Source organism: Elephas maximus, chromosome 8 (assembly GCF_024166365.1).
Source record: "Elephas maximus indicus isolate mEleMax1 chromosome 8, mEleMax1 primary haplotype, whole genome shotgun sequence".
Classification (NCBI taxonomy): Eukaryota; Metazoa; Chordata; class Mammalia; order Proboscidea; family Elephantidae; genus Elephas; species Elephas maximus.
This window is the reverse complement of record NC_064826.1, coordinates 92,502,174-92,517,093: the sequence shown is the minus strand read 5'-3', so window position 1 is coordinate 92,517,093 and position 14,920 is coordinate 92,502,174. Positions and strand designations below refer to the sequence as shown.

Below are 14,920 nucleotides of genomic sequence, written 5' to 3'. Positions count from 1 at the left end.
TAGCAGCCAAACACTTAACCACTGCACCACCTTAGAGGCCCTCCGTGTATCCCTACACTGGCAGAGTGAAAGTCTTGCAGGGTCCCCAAAGAAGAAGCTCCAGAGGACCTCAGAAGAAGAAACAGATCCTACCAGGAAAGGGAGGGGACTGGGGCTGCTAGAGGTCAAATGAGACATGAGGCTGACAGGGCTACTCACCGTCTTCATATGCTGGAGATGACTGTTAGTTAGGGACCTGACCCAAACACGTCTCAGATTCACAATCAAGCAGGAGAAACTGAAGTCACGAAAGGGTAGTTTCTGACACTGGACAGGAAGGTAGGGAGTAGCAGGGCCCTGGTTTTTAAAATGCTGGTGAAGAAGTCAAGAGTGATCTCTCCTGGGCAGGTCAGTGAGTGGCAGAGGCTGCTTGCCTGGCCTCACAGTACAGGTCTCTGAGACTTTATGACTGGCATAGATGAACTATTTTCTACTGCATAACATATACATAGAAGCCGATAGTTTGGTAAAACTTGCAGAAACATTAAGAAGGAAAAAGACAGTAAATGGAATGTAAAAAAAGTCTTTTCCAATGTAATGGAATCGTTGTGCATGTAGGACAAACATCGCTGAACAACCCAGGCCCTGTGCCAATCCCCCACCCACAGTGGAAGGGCTGGACAGACAGACAGACCAAGAACATGGAAGCTCCATGGAGTTTTAGGGGAAGATCTGGGATTTAGTCTCTGAGCAGCTCCTGACATCCCTCCCTCTAGGAGAATGGCTGGGTGGTAGGAAGCCCTCTGCTGGGGTCCCTCCCCTATCCCACTTCTTGTCCCAGTGAGCAGTCATCAAGGTTCTGAGCCCCAGGTTGGGGTCTCTAATGAAGGTAGGACCAAGCACCCAGTGATGCTGTGAAACTATCCTGGCTCCTTCTAACTTTTGTCTTCTGAAGGAACTGAATAAGCAACACATATGCTTCTACATCATGCATGGACGGACCCTCCAGGGACACCTCCAGAGTCAGACTGTGCCCTCCCAGCCCCTCCAGCCAACCACAGGGGATAGGTCTTCCTCCTTAGCATCAGAAATGTCCCATGCCTCACACACCCAGCTGGTCATGATCTCGCTTCCAAAGCCAGAAAGATGAGGTGGAGGAGCTCTGTGGGACTTCAGAATAGGATAAGGGTTTGGAGAGGGATGGGGAAGAAAAAGGAAAGGAAGAAATCCCCCAGGATAAACTGTTAAGGACGTGACTGCAAAAATGTGTCTAGGAAATCAAATGGCCAGGAAAAGAAAAAGCTCTACACTCAATGTTAAGAGGTTGCCTGAGAAGCCCATTGGTCCCAAACAAATCAGATTTTCGTCTGTTCAGGGAAAAGGGGATTGTAGAAATAGGGTCAACACAGAAGTAGAGCTATCCTGAGGGAAGGTGGAGAAGAGAAAGAATCATTCCTTTCTCACACCCAGACCAGTGAGACCCTGGCTCTCTAGTGGGCGCTGAGCAACTTCTGCACACTAAGCTGGGGCTGGGGACATCAGACAACTGTGTACCCAGTGGTGCTCATGAGCTTCCCACAGAAACTAGATCCCCAAAGGAAATCTAACTTCTAAACAATCAAGACACTAAGAGCCCTCGGGAATCTGATGTTTTCCATCTTGATTTTCCTAGAGTTATGCAGGATTGTTCGTCTCTTTCCCTCTTTTCCCTTCCATGTAATGACCATGCAGATTAGAAGCCCTGGGCTGGCTGGAGGTTGGGAGGGCAACTATATTTTGAAGGCACTTTAATCAAAAAAGAATCTTTCAATTGCCCATGCTAGGTCACCTGTCATTAAAGCCCAGTCCTTCTCCTGCCTGTGACCTGAGTGTGGGGCCCACAAGGCTGGTGGGAGTGGCTGAAGCGTCTACACAATGGTACTTACAAGTAGATGCTAGACTCGTTGCCTCCCATGTCTGGAGACTGAAGTTTCTGCACAAGAATGACGATGATGCCAATGAAAAGCACAAAGTTAACCTGAGGAGCAAAGAAAAAACAGACGGAAATGACTCTGGGCAAAGACTTTCCACACTCCTGTCTCTGCATAGGCTGTTATTTCCCAACAGTGCCCCCCACCCCACACCTATCAAGATCCCATCTAGCCTTCTAATTCAAGATGGCAGCATGAGAACACTTGTTTATCTCTCCAGCCTCCACCAATATCATTGAAATGACAGAAGAGAGAAAAGAAAAAAGAATTCCATAGTAGTACTGAGAAACAGAAAAGAGTATCCTGAGTAAGCCACAAGATTGAGCAGTTTCTACAAGAGAAGGAACAGATGGAATCAGGATGATGGAAAAACTACAACCCAAAACACAGAGAAGAGGCTACTGCAGAGATGAGGGCTGCCCTCTAGAGAAACTTTTTGAGTTCAGAGTCATGCAATATGGAGAACAGGAATGGACGACCACAGCTTTACTAATTAAAGGACTGCCTGGAGAATAGTGATAGCAGCAGCTGCCTTCAGATAAGGATCAGGAACAAAAGCTCTCTAAACAAATTGGGGAGCCGTGTTTACAGTGAAAAGGGAGGAGAGAGGGAACAAATAAACAGAAACTGGTACAACGAGAGAACTACGCATCCACATCTTTGGGATGCGGCCAAAGCAGCACTCAGAGAAAAATGGAGAGCCTAAGCCTAACTCATTAAAAAGAATAAATGCTGAAAATAAAATAATTAAACATTCAAACGAAACAACTATGGAAAAATTACCAAAAATTTAACATATAAAAGAAGAAAGAATTAATATAGCTAAAACTTCAGAATAAACATGATAAACAGTAGACTTGATCTAAAAAAACAAAATCTTAATTATTTGTTTTGCAGAGCAATTAGAAAAATAAAGCACGATTTAGGAGGGCAGGATTGTGACATCTTGTCCGATGCATTCTAGGTAATCTACCTAGAATACACTCAGTGTATACTGCTAAATGCATGTGTCCAGCAATCTAAAAGGAGAAAATGCAATTAAACAAATTTAGGGATGAGAAACAAGGCAAGACAACCTATGCATGGAATATTTTTAAATTACAGAAAGAAAATCAAACAAAATGGGAAAATATGAATTAACTCAAGAAGATTTAGAAAATCTGAGTAGACCATTGACTTCAGAAGAAATTTAAAAATACTCAAAGAATGTGCTAAAAGGCACCGGACCCAGATTTTTTAGACCCAGTTTCACAAGGCCTTCAAGGAAGATGTAGAATAAAAAGAAAAATCTCCCAAACTACCTACCTGTGAGGATAGATAACAGACCCTGCTACAAAACCCAGGCATGGACAGAAAACACACACACACACCACTAACCACAGAACTCACAAACGGCCATGCAAAATCTCTAAATAAAATGTTACCAAATAGAATTTAGCAGTGCATTAAAAGAATAAACAGATCATGGTCATAAAGGTTTTATCCGAGGAATATTAAAAATCCAAAACTCCTACTAATACTAGTTACATTAACGGATTAAAACCATATGCTATCATTATCCCCTGTAAGACTGGCAAACATTAAAATGGTCAGTAATACAAATGCTGACAGACATGGGAGATGGCACTTTTGAACCCTCCCAGCTCATGGAAGGCAATATGATATCCATGAAAGTGTTAAATGTATGCACCTTTGTCCCAGAAATTACGCTCCTAGGGATTTATCCCAAAGAAATATTCACGGGTGCCCAAAGATATACACAAAAATATTCACTGTAGTATTGCTCATAGTGAAGAAAAATTGGAATTTACAAATTTCTATCACTAGGGGAGTGACCATTTCAATAAACGTCTCCAAATCACATTTGGTAAGACTCAATACCCATTCCTGATTTAACAACAACAACAAAAAAACTGAAACAAGTTAGGAATAGAAATTTTTCTAACTCAATGAAGGGTAACTGCCAAAAACTACAGGAAACATTCTCAAGAAGAACAAGGAATAAAAGTGTAAAGATTCAAAAGGAAGTGCAAAAACTACTTTTGTTCAAATTATATAATTTTTCTATCAAGAAAATCCAGGAGAACCAACTAAAAAGTAATTAGAATTGGTAAGAGAGTTCAGAAGGATAACCAAAAAAACAAACAAAAAAATACACAAAAACCAAGAGCTACCGCGTATAGCTACTGACGTCCGCAGTAACCCATTATAATATATAATGACAGAATGATCCCTAGACCCAATAAAAGTGTAAACTGAAAAATACTTTTAAAGGTAAACTTAACAAGACCAAGAAAGCAAGCTAGAAATGTTTACCCAAATGACTTTATGAAGGAAGACTGAATAAATGGAAAAGCGTGTCAGGCTCTTGGAGAGGAAGACTCAATGTTTTAAGAAAATCAATTCCCCTCTATAAATTCAATGCAGTTTCTCTAAAAATCTCAACCAGAATTTTTTGAAACTTGACAAGGGTATTTGAAAGTTCTTCTGAAAGAGTAAATGTGCAAACAATTTTTGAAAAAAAAAAGAATAACGAAGGAGAAACGAACATACCAGATATCAAAACGTGCTTTGAGGTTTATAGTAACTAGCACAATGGAGTATTTGCCACGGGAATATGTAAATAGATTAGTGACAGAGAATAGAGAGTCTGGAACCAAAGTCAAGTACAGCATATTGAGTGTTGATGATAAAATGCCATTTCACTGTAATAGAGAAAGGATGGACTATTCAATAAAAAGAATTGAAAAGGCGGAATGTGTATCCATTTAGAAAAATAAAATTAGACATCATTTCAGACCTGGCAAAGAAATAAAATTTCAACTGGATTAAAGATGTATATATAATAATCCAGTCCACAACAGTATTGTGAAACAATTAAGGAAAATATTTTTATCTTTTAGGCTGGGAAAGTCCTCCATAAACAAGAAATAAAGTTCAGAATTCATAAAGAGAAAGGCTGACAGATTTGACTGTATAAAAGCTATGCAGTCTTGAAAATGCACTTACGACATGTATAATGGATGAAGGGTTACTACTGTCCAAACAGTAAGTTAGACAACAATTTGCTAGAAAAATGAGCAAGAGAAATAAATAGGTAATATCCAGAATAAAAAACAAATTGTCGATAATACTTGAAAAAAAATGCTCAGCTGTATTACTAATATGGGGAAATGCATATTAAAACAATGAGCTGCCATTATCCTCCACAAGACTGCATAAAAATTTAAATGATCATTACAAGTGGGTGGCACAAGTGGTTTGCGATTGGCTGCTAACCTAAAGGTTGGGAGTTCAAACCCGCTCAGTAGTGCCACAGAAGAAAGACCAGGCAATCTGCTTCTGTAAAGATTACAGCCAAGAAAACCCTATGGAGCAGTTCTACTCTGTAACACAGTGTCGCCATGAGTCGGAACTGACTTAATGGCACTGGGTTTTAGATAGATAGATGATTAGATGATAGATAGATAGACAGACAGACAGGTAGACAGACAGATAGATAGGTAGATAGATAAGATAGATAGATAGCCTGACGCAATGATATGGGGAAATGGGCAATACCCTTCTTAAAAAAAAAAACCCACTGCTGTCGAGTTGATTGCGACTCATAGAGACCCTATAGGACGGAGTAGAACTGCCCCACAGAGTTTCCAAGGAGTGCCTGGCGGATTCGAGCTGCCGAACTCTTGGTTAGCGGCCATAGCACTTTACCACTACGCCAACAGGGTTTCCAATTCTTGAATGGTTTTTAGAAGGCAATTTGGTATCCGAAAATTTAAATGGATATACCGTCTGGCCCAGCAATTCCACTTCTAGGTATTTATGCTAAAGAAATATTCACATATGCTCAAAATTATGCACAAAATTATTCCTGCTAACCTATCTCATAATGAGGAAAGATGGAAAAATAGAAATGTCCAACGCTATGGGCAGAGCTAAATAACTGATGCATCATATTACAGAATATGACACAGCCATGATAAAGGAGGAGGTTGGTTTGTGTGATTACCTTTTATTTTCCCTCCTCACATGCTTTTCTGCCCAGGCCCCCATCTTTTCCTTCCTCCTCATCCCAAGAATACTCACCATTATCGAGCCAACCACAGGGCCTTTGATCACCCACCACAGAGCCGTGTTGTCATTCATATCCCAGCAGCTGAAAGACAGACAGATGGAGATACAGACATAGAGAGAAGAGAGATCAGGCCAGGGGCCAGGACACCAGCAGGACAATGCCCCCCACTCCCTGCGTGTCACTTTCTCCTACAGCTCCCTGTAGGGGTGCTGGCTGGAAGGAGAGATCTCAGGCAGCTGCAGTCCCAGCCTGGCCCTGCTTCTTCAGGTGCCCTTGACTTGTGCCTTGTCTTTTCCTCTGCTACCCTGCCAAGGCATCCCTAATGCACTGCCCACTCATGTAGCCACAAGAAAGGGCAGAGAGTGGAGCCTGAGTCTGGGGTCACCAATGGGCTCCTGGGAAAGGGCCCTGTTTCTCCTTAGACCTAGGGCTCTCAGAGGTGTGACCTCACCCTCAGCAACAATCTCCCCCCACCTCCTGGAAAGGAAAACAGACACCCTGATCTGGGGCCCAGAAGCAGAAAGGGGCTCCAAAACCTTGTACATTCTGTCACTGGGCTCACGGTTAAGATGTCTAGGTGGGTTCACCTGAGGTGGGTTAGGGCTCAGCTGGTACCCAGAACTAGGGGTCTGGGACCAGAATTGGATGGTTGGTTTGGGACAGTGAACCTGAAGTCAGGTCAGTGACTGAGAAGTCCTCTGAAAGACTCTATCTGTGTTCTGGGCCCTGGCTCACTGAAGTGTACTCACCCCGTGTCATCGAAGTGGAGCCTCAGCACAGCCCACACTGTCACACACACAGTTGGGGTCCCTGGCAGAGCAGAAAAGGAGCCTCAAAATAGGAAAACCAATATGCCCAAGTGTGTCCCTAAGACTTGGGGCTCTGATGGATGGGTACATGCCTCCCACTCCAACCTGGGGTTCCTGGGGACCATAACTGTCCCTCAGACCAAGTGTCTCTACTTAGACCCAGAGTTCCTGGCAGCAGGCCAATCTTCCCACTCAAATGGACTCCTGGGCATATCTGCTCCCTCAGACAGTGGGCTTCCTCAGGGTAGGAAGAGCAACAGGTAGGTCCAAGAACCAGCAGTCTGCCTCAGCCTAGGGGAACCAAGGACATACCTGGCCATGAGACCCGACCTGTCTGGCCGACTCAAATGACCTACCCCAGCCAATAATGGTGTACCAGTAGAAGTATCTTCTCTCAGGGAAGAAGGTCTCCACCAGCAGGGTGAAGAGGTACAGGCCCTCAATGAACAGCCAGAAGTAGTTGGACACCACGCAGTAGTGGAAGAAAATCATGACGGCCTTGCATTCCACCTGCAGGGAGAGACTCATGAAAATGTAGCCCAACAGGACTGCCCTTCAGCTCTGGCATAACGAGGGCTAAAATATCCAAAGGACCTGAGAATCAACATTCTTGGATTCAAAGAGTTTAACACTCCAGCAGCCTATGCTCTGTGAGCTGAAGCTCCCCATGGAGGCACAACTACACGTGAAGGAAAAGGATGAGTGGACGAACACAGTCCCCCTCCCCTCCTCAACTCCCATACTCACTCTCCCCCATTTTCCTGCCCCTCCCCCAAGCTCCCACAGGTAAGGCCAGTAGAAGAGAAGCAGTGCATGGTCCCTGCAGAAAGGTCCCTGGTATAAAGAGAATTCAGATACCACATGGGTGGGGGATACCCTGGCTCCTAGGAATTTCACTCATGGATGGAAAAAAAAAAAAAAAATCAAACCTATTGCCATCAAGTTGATTCTGACTCATAAAAGTGTGCCTGCCCAGGACAAGGCTCTGAACTCTGGACTGTTCTTTCTATCCTACCACATCAAAGCCCATCTTCTCTGTGCACCACCTCTGCAAAAGATATGAGAGCTGGGGGATGGCCTGGCAAGAACTCAAGCAAATCAGCACTCAGCGCTGTCATGGGCTAGTTATATGACTAGGAACCAGTCAAGCCCTCTCTGTGAGCCCGTCTCCTCATTAGTCAAATGAATCTATTCCCATCTGACCTTCCTCAACTGTTCAGCCAAGTACAACATACACCAGAGAAGAAGTGGGTAACATTTTGGCTAGAAATAACATCATACAGAGATTTATTGGCTATAGGAGTCCCTGGGTAGTGCGGCAGTTAACATGTTCAGCTGTTAACCAAAAGGCTGGCCGTTCGAGTCCACCCAGAGGCTCCTCGGAAGAAAATCTTGGAGATCTACTTCTGAAGTACCAGCCATTGAAAACTCTATGAGCACAGTTCTACCCTGACATGCATGGGGTCGCCATGAGTCAGAATTGACACAATGGCAAATGGTTTGGTTTTTAATAGCCTTATGGGTTAGTCGGGGTTTCCACGTAAACTGGGGGCAATGCCTTACTCTTCAGGAAAACACTGGGATAGTGAAGTGCCAGGCAATCAGGGAGAGAGTTCTCCTCCTGATGGGAGGTTGGGGAGCCTTCCTGGCATGGGCCCTCAAGCCTGCAGCACACTGGCTCAGCTCACTCACAGTGGAAATGAAGCAGTGATTGTTGTCCTGTTCCGCATACAGGATCCAGTCTTTGATGAAGACAGAGATTGCCCTCAGCATGAATGACACAAACAGATTCATGTGGATGAAGTTGCGAGTGCAGTGTAGCTTCCTACATGAGAAGACAGGGGAGGAGAAAGCAATGAAGCGGAGAACCCAGAAGCATTTCAAAGTCTTGACTCTGGAGTCTGCTTAGTGGCAACTCCACGGCTTTGTCACAGTGGGATCCCCCCCACTTACACCACCCCCTTTTCCACCTCTCTAGGTCCTTACTCATTTCCTGGCCCCTGCAATCTGGTACCACTGCTCCACGTGGCCAGACTTCCTCCCTCCTGTGACCGACCTCTCTCTCTCTATCCGAGGGAGAGAAAAGAGCCCTAGACCAAAGGCGAGGGATGTAGGTCTCCTTGCCCAGGTTCTGCCTTGCTGTGTTGCCCCGGATGAGTCAGTTGTCCTCTCTGGGGTCAAGTTTCCCATCTGTTATCCTAAGGGTGGAGGAAATGCCTTCCAAGGGAACTTCCAGGACTGAAATCACTGGGACAAGTGGGGTGGAAGAGACAGAGCAAGGCCTCTGAGGCCTTGGTTCTGAGCAGGGGTGGGGTTGTGGGTGCATCAATGCTGCTAGGGGTCTTACCGGAAGCGACACAGGATGACCATGGCAGTGGTGAGGGTGACAAGGGACGTGCTATAGCCAACTGTGTACAGAGCCTTCACCGACAGGTAGTAGTAGTCCTAAAGTAGGACACAGGACATGTAGGGCTCCACATGGTGCCTTGCAAGGCCAGGCCACCAAGTCCCCCTTGGAACCACACCCAGTCCCCCATTACAACCAAACAGTCTCTAGGGCCAGGACCCACCCACCTCCAGCCCACCACCCATCTCCTCTTCCCAATCTCACCTCCTCCACACCCCCAATCAGTGCCTCCACCTCCACCTGACACACCCCCACCTGCACGGAGCTACTTACTCTTCTCTGGGCAGTGCCATGCACACACAGCAGAGGCTTAATAAATGCTTGTTGAATCCAAGAATTTTATTCTAGTATGGCAGGGGCACTGACCAATCAGAACAGGCACCAGCCTTAGAGCTGGAGAAGAGACCAGGAGGCCCCCTGCTGGGCCCAGTATTAGCCCTTCAATTGCTGGATCATTAGGAGGCCCAATGTCCTGGAAGAGGAACCAGGCTGGCGGGGAACACATGGTGGGGTTGGGGGTGGGGAGCTCAGGCAGCACACCAGCTGATTCTCAGCCCAGGCTGAATGAATGAATATCCTCTCCTTAGTGTATCTGGCTTGGGTACACAGTAGGTGCTCATGAAAGCTGGCTGAATTGCACTCACTGCCCAAAGAGCTGAGCTTGCTGCAGTTCCACCAGGAGTCAAGGTCCTGGGGAAACGCCCCTCCACCCCACCCTTCACCCTACCCCTCCACCCAGCAGGGCAGACACTCACCTGGTCCCCAGTCTCGGATTCATACTCATCAAACCCACAAGCATCAAAGTAGTGAGGGAAGGGCTCAGACCAGCCGTCCTCCGTGCAGTTCCGGCTCACCACCCCCATGTCTGCAGTGAACAGAGAACTCGGTAAGGCAACGAGGGGACTTCAAAGGGCCCTGAAATTCTTATTAGAAAGTTACTTCTTAGTGGGAATTCCTGGAAGCCCATGTGCCCATCTAGAAAGCATGGGAACCGAAGTCTCAAAAAATCCTCCACTGTCTGGGACAATCAGTGACTGCTGATGGCCTGGAGCTCACGAGCTCTGCCCTTACTAAGGACACCCCAGGAGGGTGAGAGGTGGGCAGGGGACAAGCTGATATCTTAACAACAAGGGGTGAAGGGACCGAGCCAGACTGAATCCAGCATCCCTGCTTCCCTCTCTTCCAGAACTAGCAAATGCTAGGGGAAGACCTGAGCCGTTGGGTCAACACTTCTCAAACGTCAGTGTACACAACCACTGGGAGACTCAAAAGCAGCTTCCTGGCCCAACACCCCCAGGGATTCTTGTTCAGTTGATAGAGGTGAATCCCAGAATCACCCCAGGAGACTGTGAGGTGCTGTCCTTCCCACACCTTGAGAAGCACAGCTCCAGGTGATGCTTGCACCTGGAGCTCAGAGCCTCCCAGCAGCTGCAATATCCTCACCACCGGCAGGGACAGACAAATGAGGACCCGGCCTTCGTGAACACGGCACCAGGCCTCCACTAACCTAGCAGGAGATCTGATTAAGATATCTGGTTATGCTTTAAAAACAAAGTTTTGCCTTTCAGGCCTTGGGGTCTGTTTCCTGTCACTAACGTACTATAATTTTCTTTTGATCAACTTTAGAGGTAATTTTGTGGGACTCCCAAGCGGGCAGGACCAGTCATGGCCATTAAGAGTCATTTGCTGGCTGCAGAGTAGGCTCTGGGCTGTTTTTCCACTGTGCCTGAGGCTGTTTTGGCCTTTAATGATTGTTCCTTGCATTCTCCTCTCCCCTGACTGTCTGTAACAGTAAGCCGGAGATGTCCAGAGGAGGCTAGCAGGCAAGCAGCCCCCTTTTACTCCAGTCCAGCACCTGTTCCCAGACTGGCTTCCAGGGAGTTTGACTGGTATATCAGGATGGGGGAAAATCTCACTTTATAAGTGGGGATGGTTCTCCCCTTGGTGTTGGTGTTGTTAGTGGCCATTGAGTCAATTCCAATTCATGGCAGCCTCATCTGTGCGGAGTAGAACCGTTCATAAGGTTTTCAAGGCTGTAAACTTTCAGAAGCAGATCACCAGGCCTGATTTCCAAGTAGCCTCTGGGTGGGTTCAAACTGCCAATCTTTTGGCTAGTAGTCGAGTCTTTAACCATGTGCACCACCCAGGGACTCCTCTCCCTTTCATAGTACTAAAAAAAAGGGGGGGTGGGCTTGCGTTCGAGTCAATTCCAACGCATAGTGACCCCATATGTTGCTGCAAGTAGACCTGTGTTCCATATGGTTTTCATGGCAGTGACCTTTCAGAAGCAGATTACCAGGTGATTCTTCTCTTATCTTATCTTGCCTTTGGATGGGTTCAAATCGTCAACCTTTTGCTAGCAGTCTAGAGCTTAACCATTCGAGCCCACCAGAGACCCCCATAGGACTCAGGGACCAGGAGATTATATACAGTGAGAGACACCTGGAGAAAATGAGCCCCTGCACCGATGTTGCTGGGCAGAATTCTCCTCTCTGTGAGCAAGGGCCATCTCTGGGGACTCAGGACGGAGGCACAGAGGAGATCAGTGGAGATGTTCAGGCAAAAGGCAGCGGCCTCTCCATTTTTCCAACTTGTGTGTCCTCATTGTGTTGAGCTGGAAGGTCTGAGGCCAGTTCTCTTAAGCCAAGAGAGCCAGAAACTCACTCCCAGGGTCTTTGGAAGCAGCAGAGAGTGACTGAGCTGTCCCTAAAGCAGTTCTCCCCAGAGCGGGAGCCTGTCTCCATCACTTCCCCAACTGTGAGTTCTCTGACACAAGATGCAGGAGGTCTGGCAAGCCCAGCGAGAGAAAGGAGCTCACTCCTGTCCCACAGTGTGATGCCAAACTCTGGTTTCTTTCAGCAAAGCCGCTTCAGGCTTCTCCTGGCAACCTCCTTCCCAGTCCCTCTGAACACCCCTTTGAAAACTCTGAATGTCCCAGGGGAATCGCTGCTTTGGCCAAGTCCTGTCCCTTCCCTGGGCCTCCTTTCCTCTCTGCTGTGCCCTTAAGAGGGTGGTGGGAAGAGGAAAAGGAAGCTGCTTGGAAACACAATAATAAAAATGTCCTAGAGATAAAAGCCGTTTCCTTTCCTTTCTTTTCTTTCTTTTTATAACACATACAGTGTGGGCTCAGAAAAGTATAAATCGTTTTGTTTGGGACTGTTTCATGAATTTGCACCTCTATTGTTCTGACAGAAATCTCTAGCATACAGAGTGCTCTCCAGATTGACAAAACCCCGCACTGACTGTGCCTACTCCATGAGAACTGCCTAGGCCGTTTCGCTCCAGCAACTTCATAGGGGACAAGCGATTTTTAGAGTACAGAATGTTAGGGCAGTAGTTTCCAAAGTGCGACCTCCCCAGGCCAGCCCATCAGCATCATTTGGGAGACTGGTTAACCCAAAAAATCAAATCAGTTGCCTTCGAGTAGATTCCGGCTCACGGCAACGTCGTGTGTCAGAGTAGAACTGTGCTCCGTAGGGTTTTCAAGGGCTGATTTTTGCAAATAGATGACCAGGCCTTTCTTCTGAGGTACCTCTGGGTGGGCTCCAACATCTAACCTTTCAGTTAGCAGCTGAGAGCTTAACTGTTTGCATCACTCAGGGATTTCTGGGAGAGTGGTTAGAAATGCAAAGTACCAGTCCCTGCCCCAAGCCCTGTTAAATCAGAAATTCTGGCAGTGGGGCCCAAGAATCTATGTTTTAACACGCCTTCCAGGTGGTTAACATGCACAATTAAAGTTTGAGAGCTACGGTCAGTGTTCAGAAATTGCTAGGGACCATCTAACCCAGGAGTTCTTCACTTAAGTCCAGGAAGGAGTTTTAAGAGATCTGAAACTCCCCTGAAATTGTATGCAAAATGTTTAGTGTATGTGCTTAAGTGCAAGTTTTGGTGACTAAAATCCACAGCTTTAATAGAAAAGGAAAGCAACTTGCCAAAGACCACACAGCCACAGAGGGGCAGAGCCTGGCCAAAATGTGGGTCCCAAGCTCACAGGTCGGTAGAGCCCCTCCCTCCAGCCAGTCCACCATCAACCCCAGCTTATTCCCTTACCCGAGAGATCCAAGGAGTTACTGTCAGCGAAGTCAAACTCTCCTGCAAAATACAGATATGGCATGAGTCAAAACTCCAGGTTTTTCAGCGTGCCAGGGCTACCCACTGTTGACTCTCTACCCTGGAAGGCCAAGGTTGCCCCTGGAGCCAGATGTGGGCTCTTGACCAAGAGGCAGCATCACACACAGCAGGTGCACACCTTTCTGACACGCTCACTGCACCTTCTAAAGCCAGCCTCACTCGGTTCACATTTCTCTAATGCTCAGGCTAGGCCATGACTCAGTTTCCCCTCTGGAACCACAGGAAATGGGACACTGTCAGTCAGGAGGATGTAAAGCGGAGGGCCTCTGGAGCACAGGAGGAGTGGGAGGAAATGGAAAAGGATAACTGGGTCTTTTCAATAAAGGGGCAAAGAACAGAAGCCTGGTGCCAGGGCTTGGGGTTTCTTCTTTGGTGCTCAACCCTCCATCTTAGCCTCCAAACTGCTGTCATCAAAGGGAACCCAGAACTCCAAAGACTTCATTCTCACAACATTTTTCCTCCTTTCACTACTACAGTATTTATTCCCACTTCTGACCTTTCCTCATGCCAAATCCCTTACTAGCAATGAAGCCCCATTTCCACTTCTCAAAATCCAAGGCCCAGCTGGTAGGCCACCTTCTCCAGGAAGCCTTCCCCAGTCTCTTCTTTATTCTGTCTGCATGCTGCATAGTTAGGTCTCTCTGTTATCTCACTTGCTGTGCATCCCAACTTCTCGGCCACCAGTGATGTCAGTATTTGTGTGGACTCATGCACACATTGAAGCTTGAAGGTGTACACAGGCATGTGCCCGTGTGAACATCTGGGCATGTTCTTCAACCCTTCCATTTCTGAAACTCATCCTCCCAAACCAGCCCATGGGTGCCCTAAGGTAAGCACTGTGTCTCCCATTTTCCTGTGTCCACCACTCCAGTATGCCCAAGGGGGGATGAGCTCAGATAGGGGCAAGAGGGCAGCATTCCTCCCCGAACCGATCCCCGCAGCTAGACACTGAGATCTCCTGATGCTGGGTTCCCACAGGATGGACAGATGGACAGCAGCCTGTCCTCACCAAGGTTCCTCTTACCGATGGTTCCGGTCTCCCAAGCTGAAACAGAGTGAGAGAGAACACAGAGGTGAGTAAGGAGATGGAAGTTGGGGTCTGCTCTCACTGGGCCCCGCTGATCACTTTCCCTCTACCCACCCCCCTGAAACTAGAGAGAGACTCTTCTGGGGACCCAGAAGGGAGGAAGACTACAAGCTGGGGACTAGCTGCAGACACTGGTGACTTGTACCTCTTCCTCCAGATCAGGAAAAACAGAGTTCGAGAGAAATGAGTAGGGCATTGGAGAGCAGGAGAGAGATGAGCACTACAATACCCCACAAAGAGACAGCTACTACAGGAAATGTGAAATTCAGCCCTGAGCTACCAGGGAACCAAGAAATCAAATGAGAAATTGCGCGCCCTCCCTTCTAAGCATTTAAGGCAAGTCTCACTAATCAAGCTTTGGGAATAAAGGTGCTCAAAGGCCCTGCCTTACCAAACCCTGCAAATAGCAAGCTCACTGTGGCATTACCAGTGGGGAGGGGGGATTCAGTCTGGAGAAAAGTG

At 47.0% G+C, this 14,920-nt stretch overlaps 1 protein-coding gene across 8 annotated transcripts in view; it reads right to left on the bottom strand.

Moving 5' to 3' along the window:
- The window catches only part of ADCYAP1R1 (ADCYAP receptor type I), a 69,878-nt gene that overhangs the window by 23,193 nt on the left and 31,765 nt on the right, over positions 1-14,920 (bottom strand). For all 8 annotated transcript variants that reach the window (XM_049893774.1, XM_049893775.1, XM_049893780.1 and 5 more), the window contains exons 5-13: positions 14,396-14,416; positions 13,291-13,332; positions 9,996-10,105; positions 9,181-9,278; positions 8,526-8,658; positions 7,190-7,343; positions 6,774-6,834; positions 6,036-6,105; positions 1,905-1,996 (exon numbers count right to left, since the gene is read on the bottom strand). In XM_049893774.1, coding sequence (XP_049749731.1) covers positions 1,905-1,996; positions 6,036-6,105; positions 6,774-6,834; positions 7,190-7,343; positions 8,526-8,658; positions 9,181-9,278; positions 9,996-10,105; positions 13,291-13,332; positions 14,396-14,416 — 781 coding nt within the window. The remainder of the gene's footprint in view (positions 1-1,904; positions 1,997-6,035; positions 6,106-6,773; positions 6,835-7,189; positions 7,344-8,525; positions 8,659-9,180; positions 9,279-9,995; positions 10,106-13,290; positions 13,333-14,395; positions 14,417-14,920) is intronic.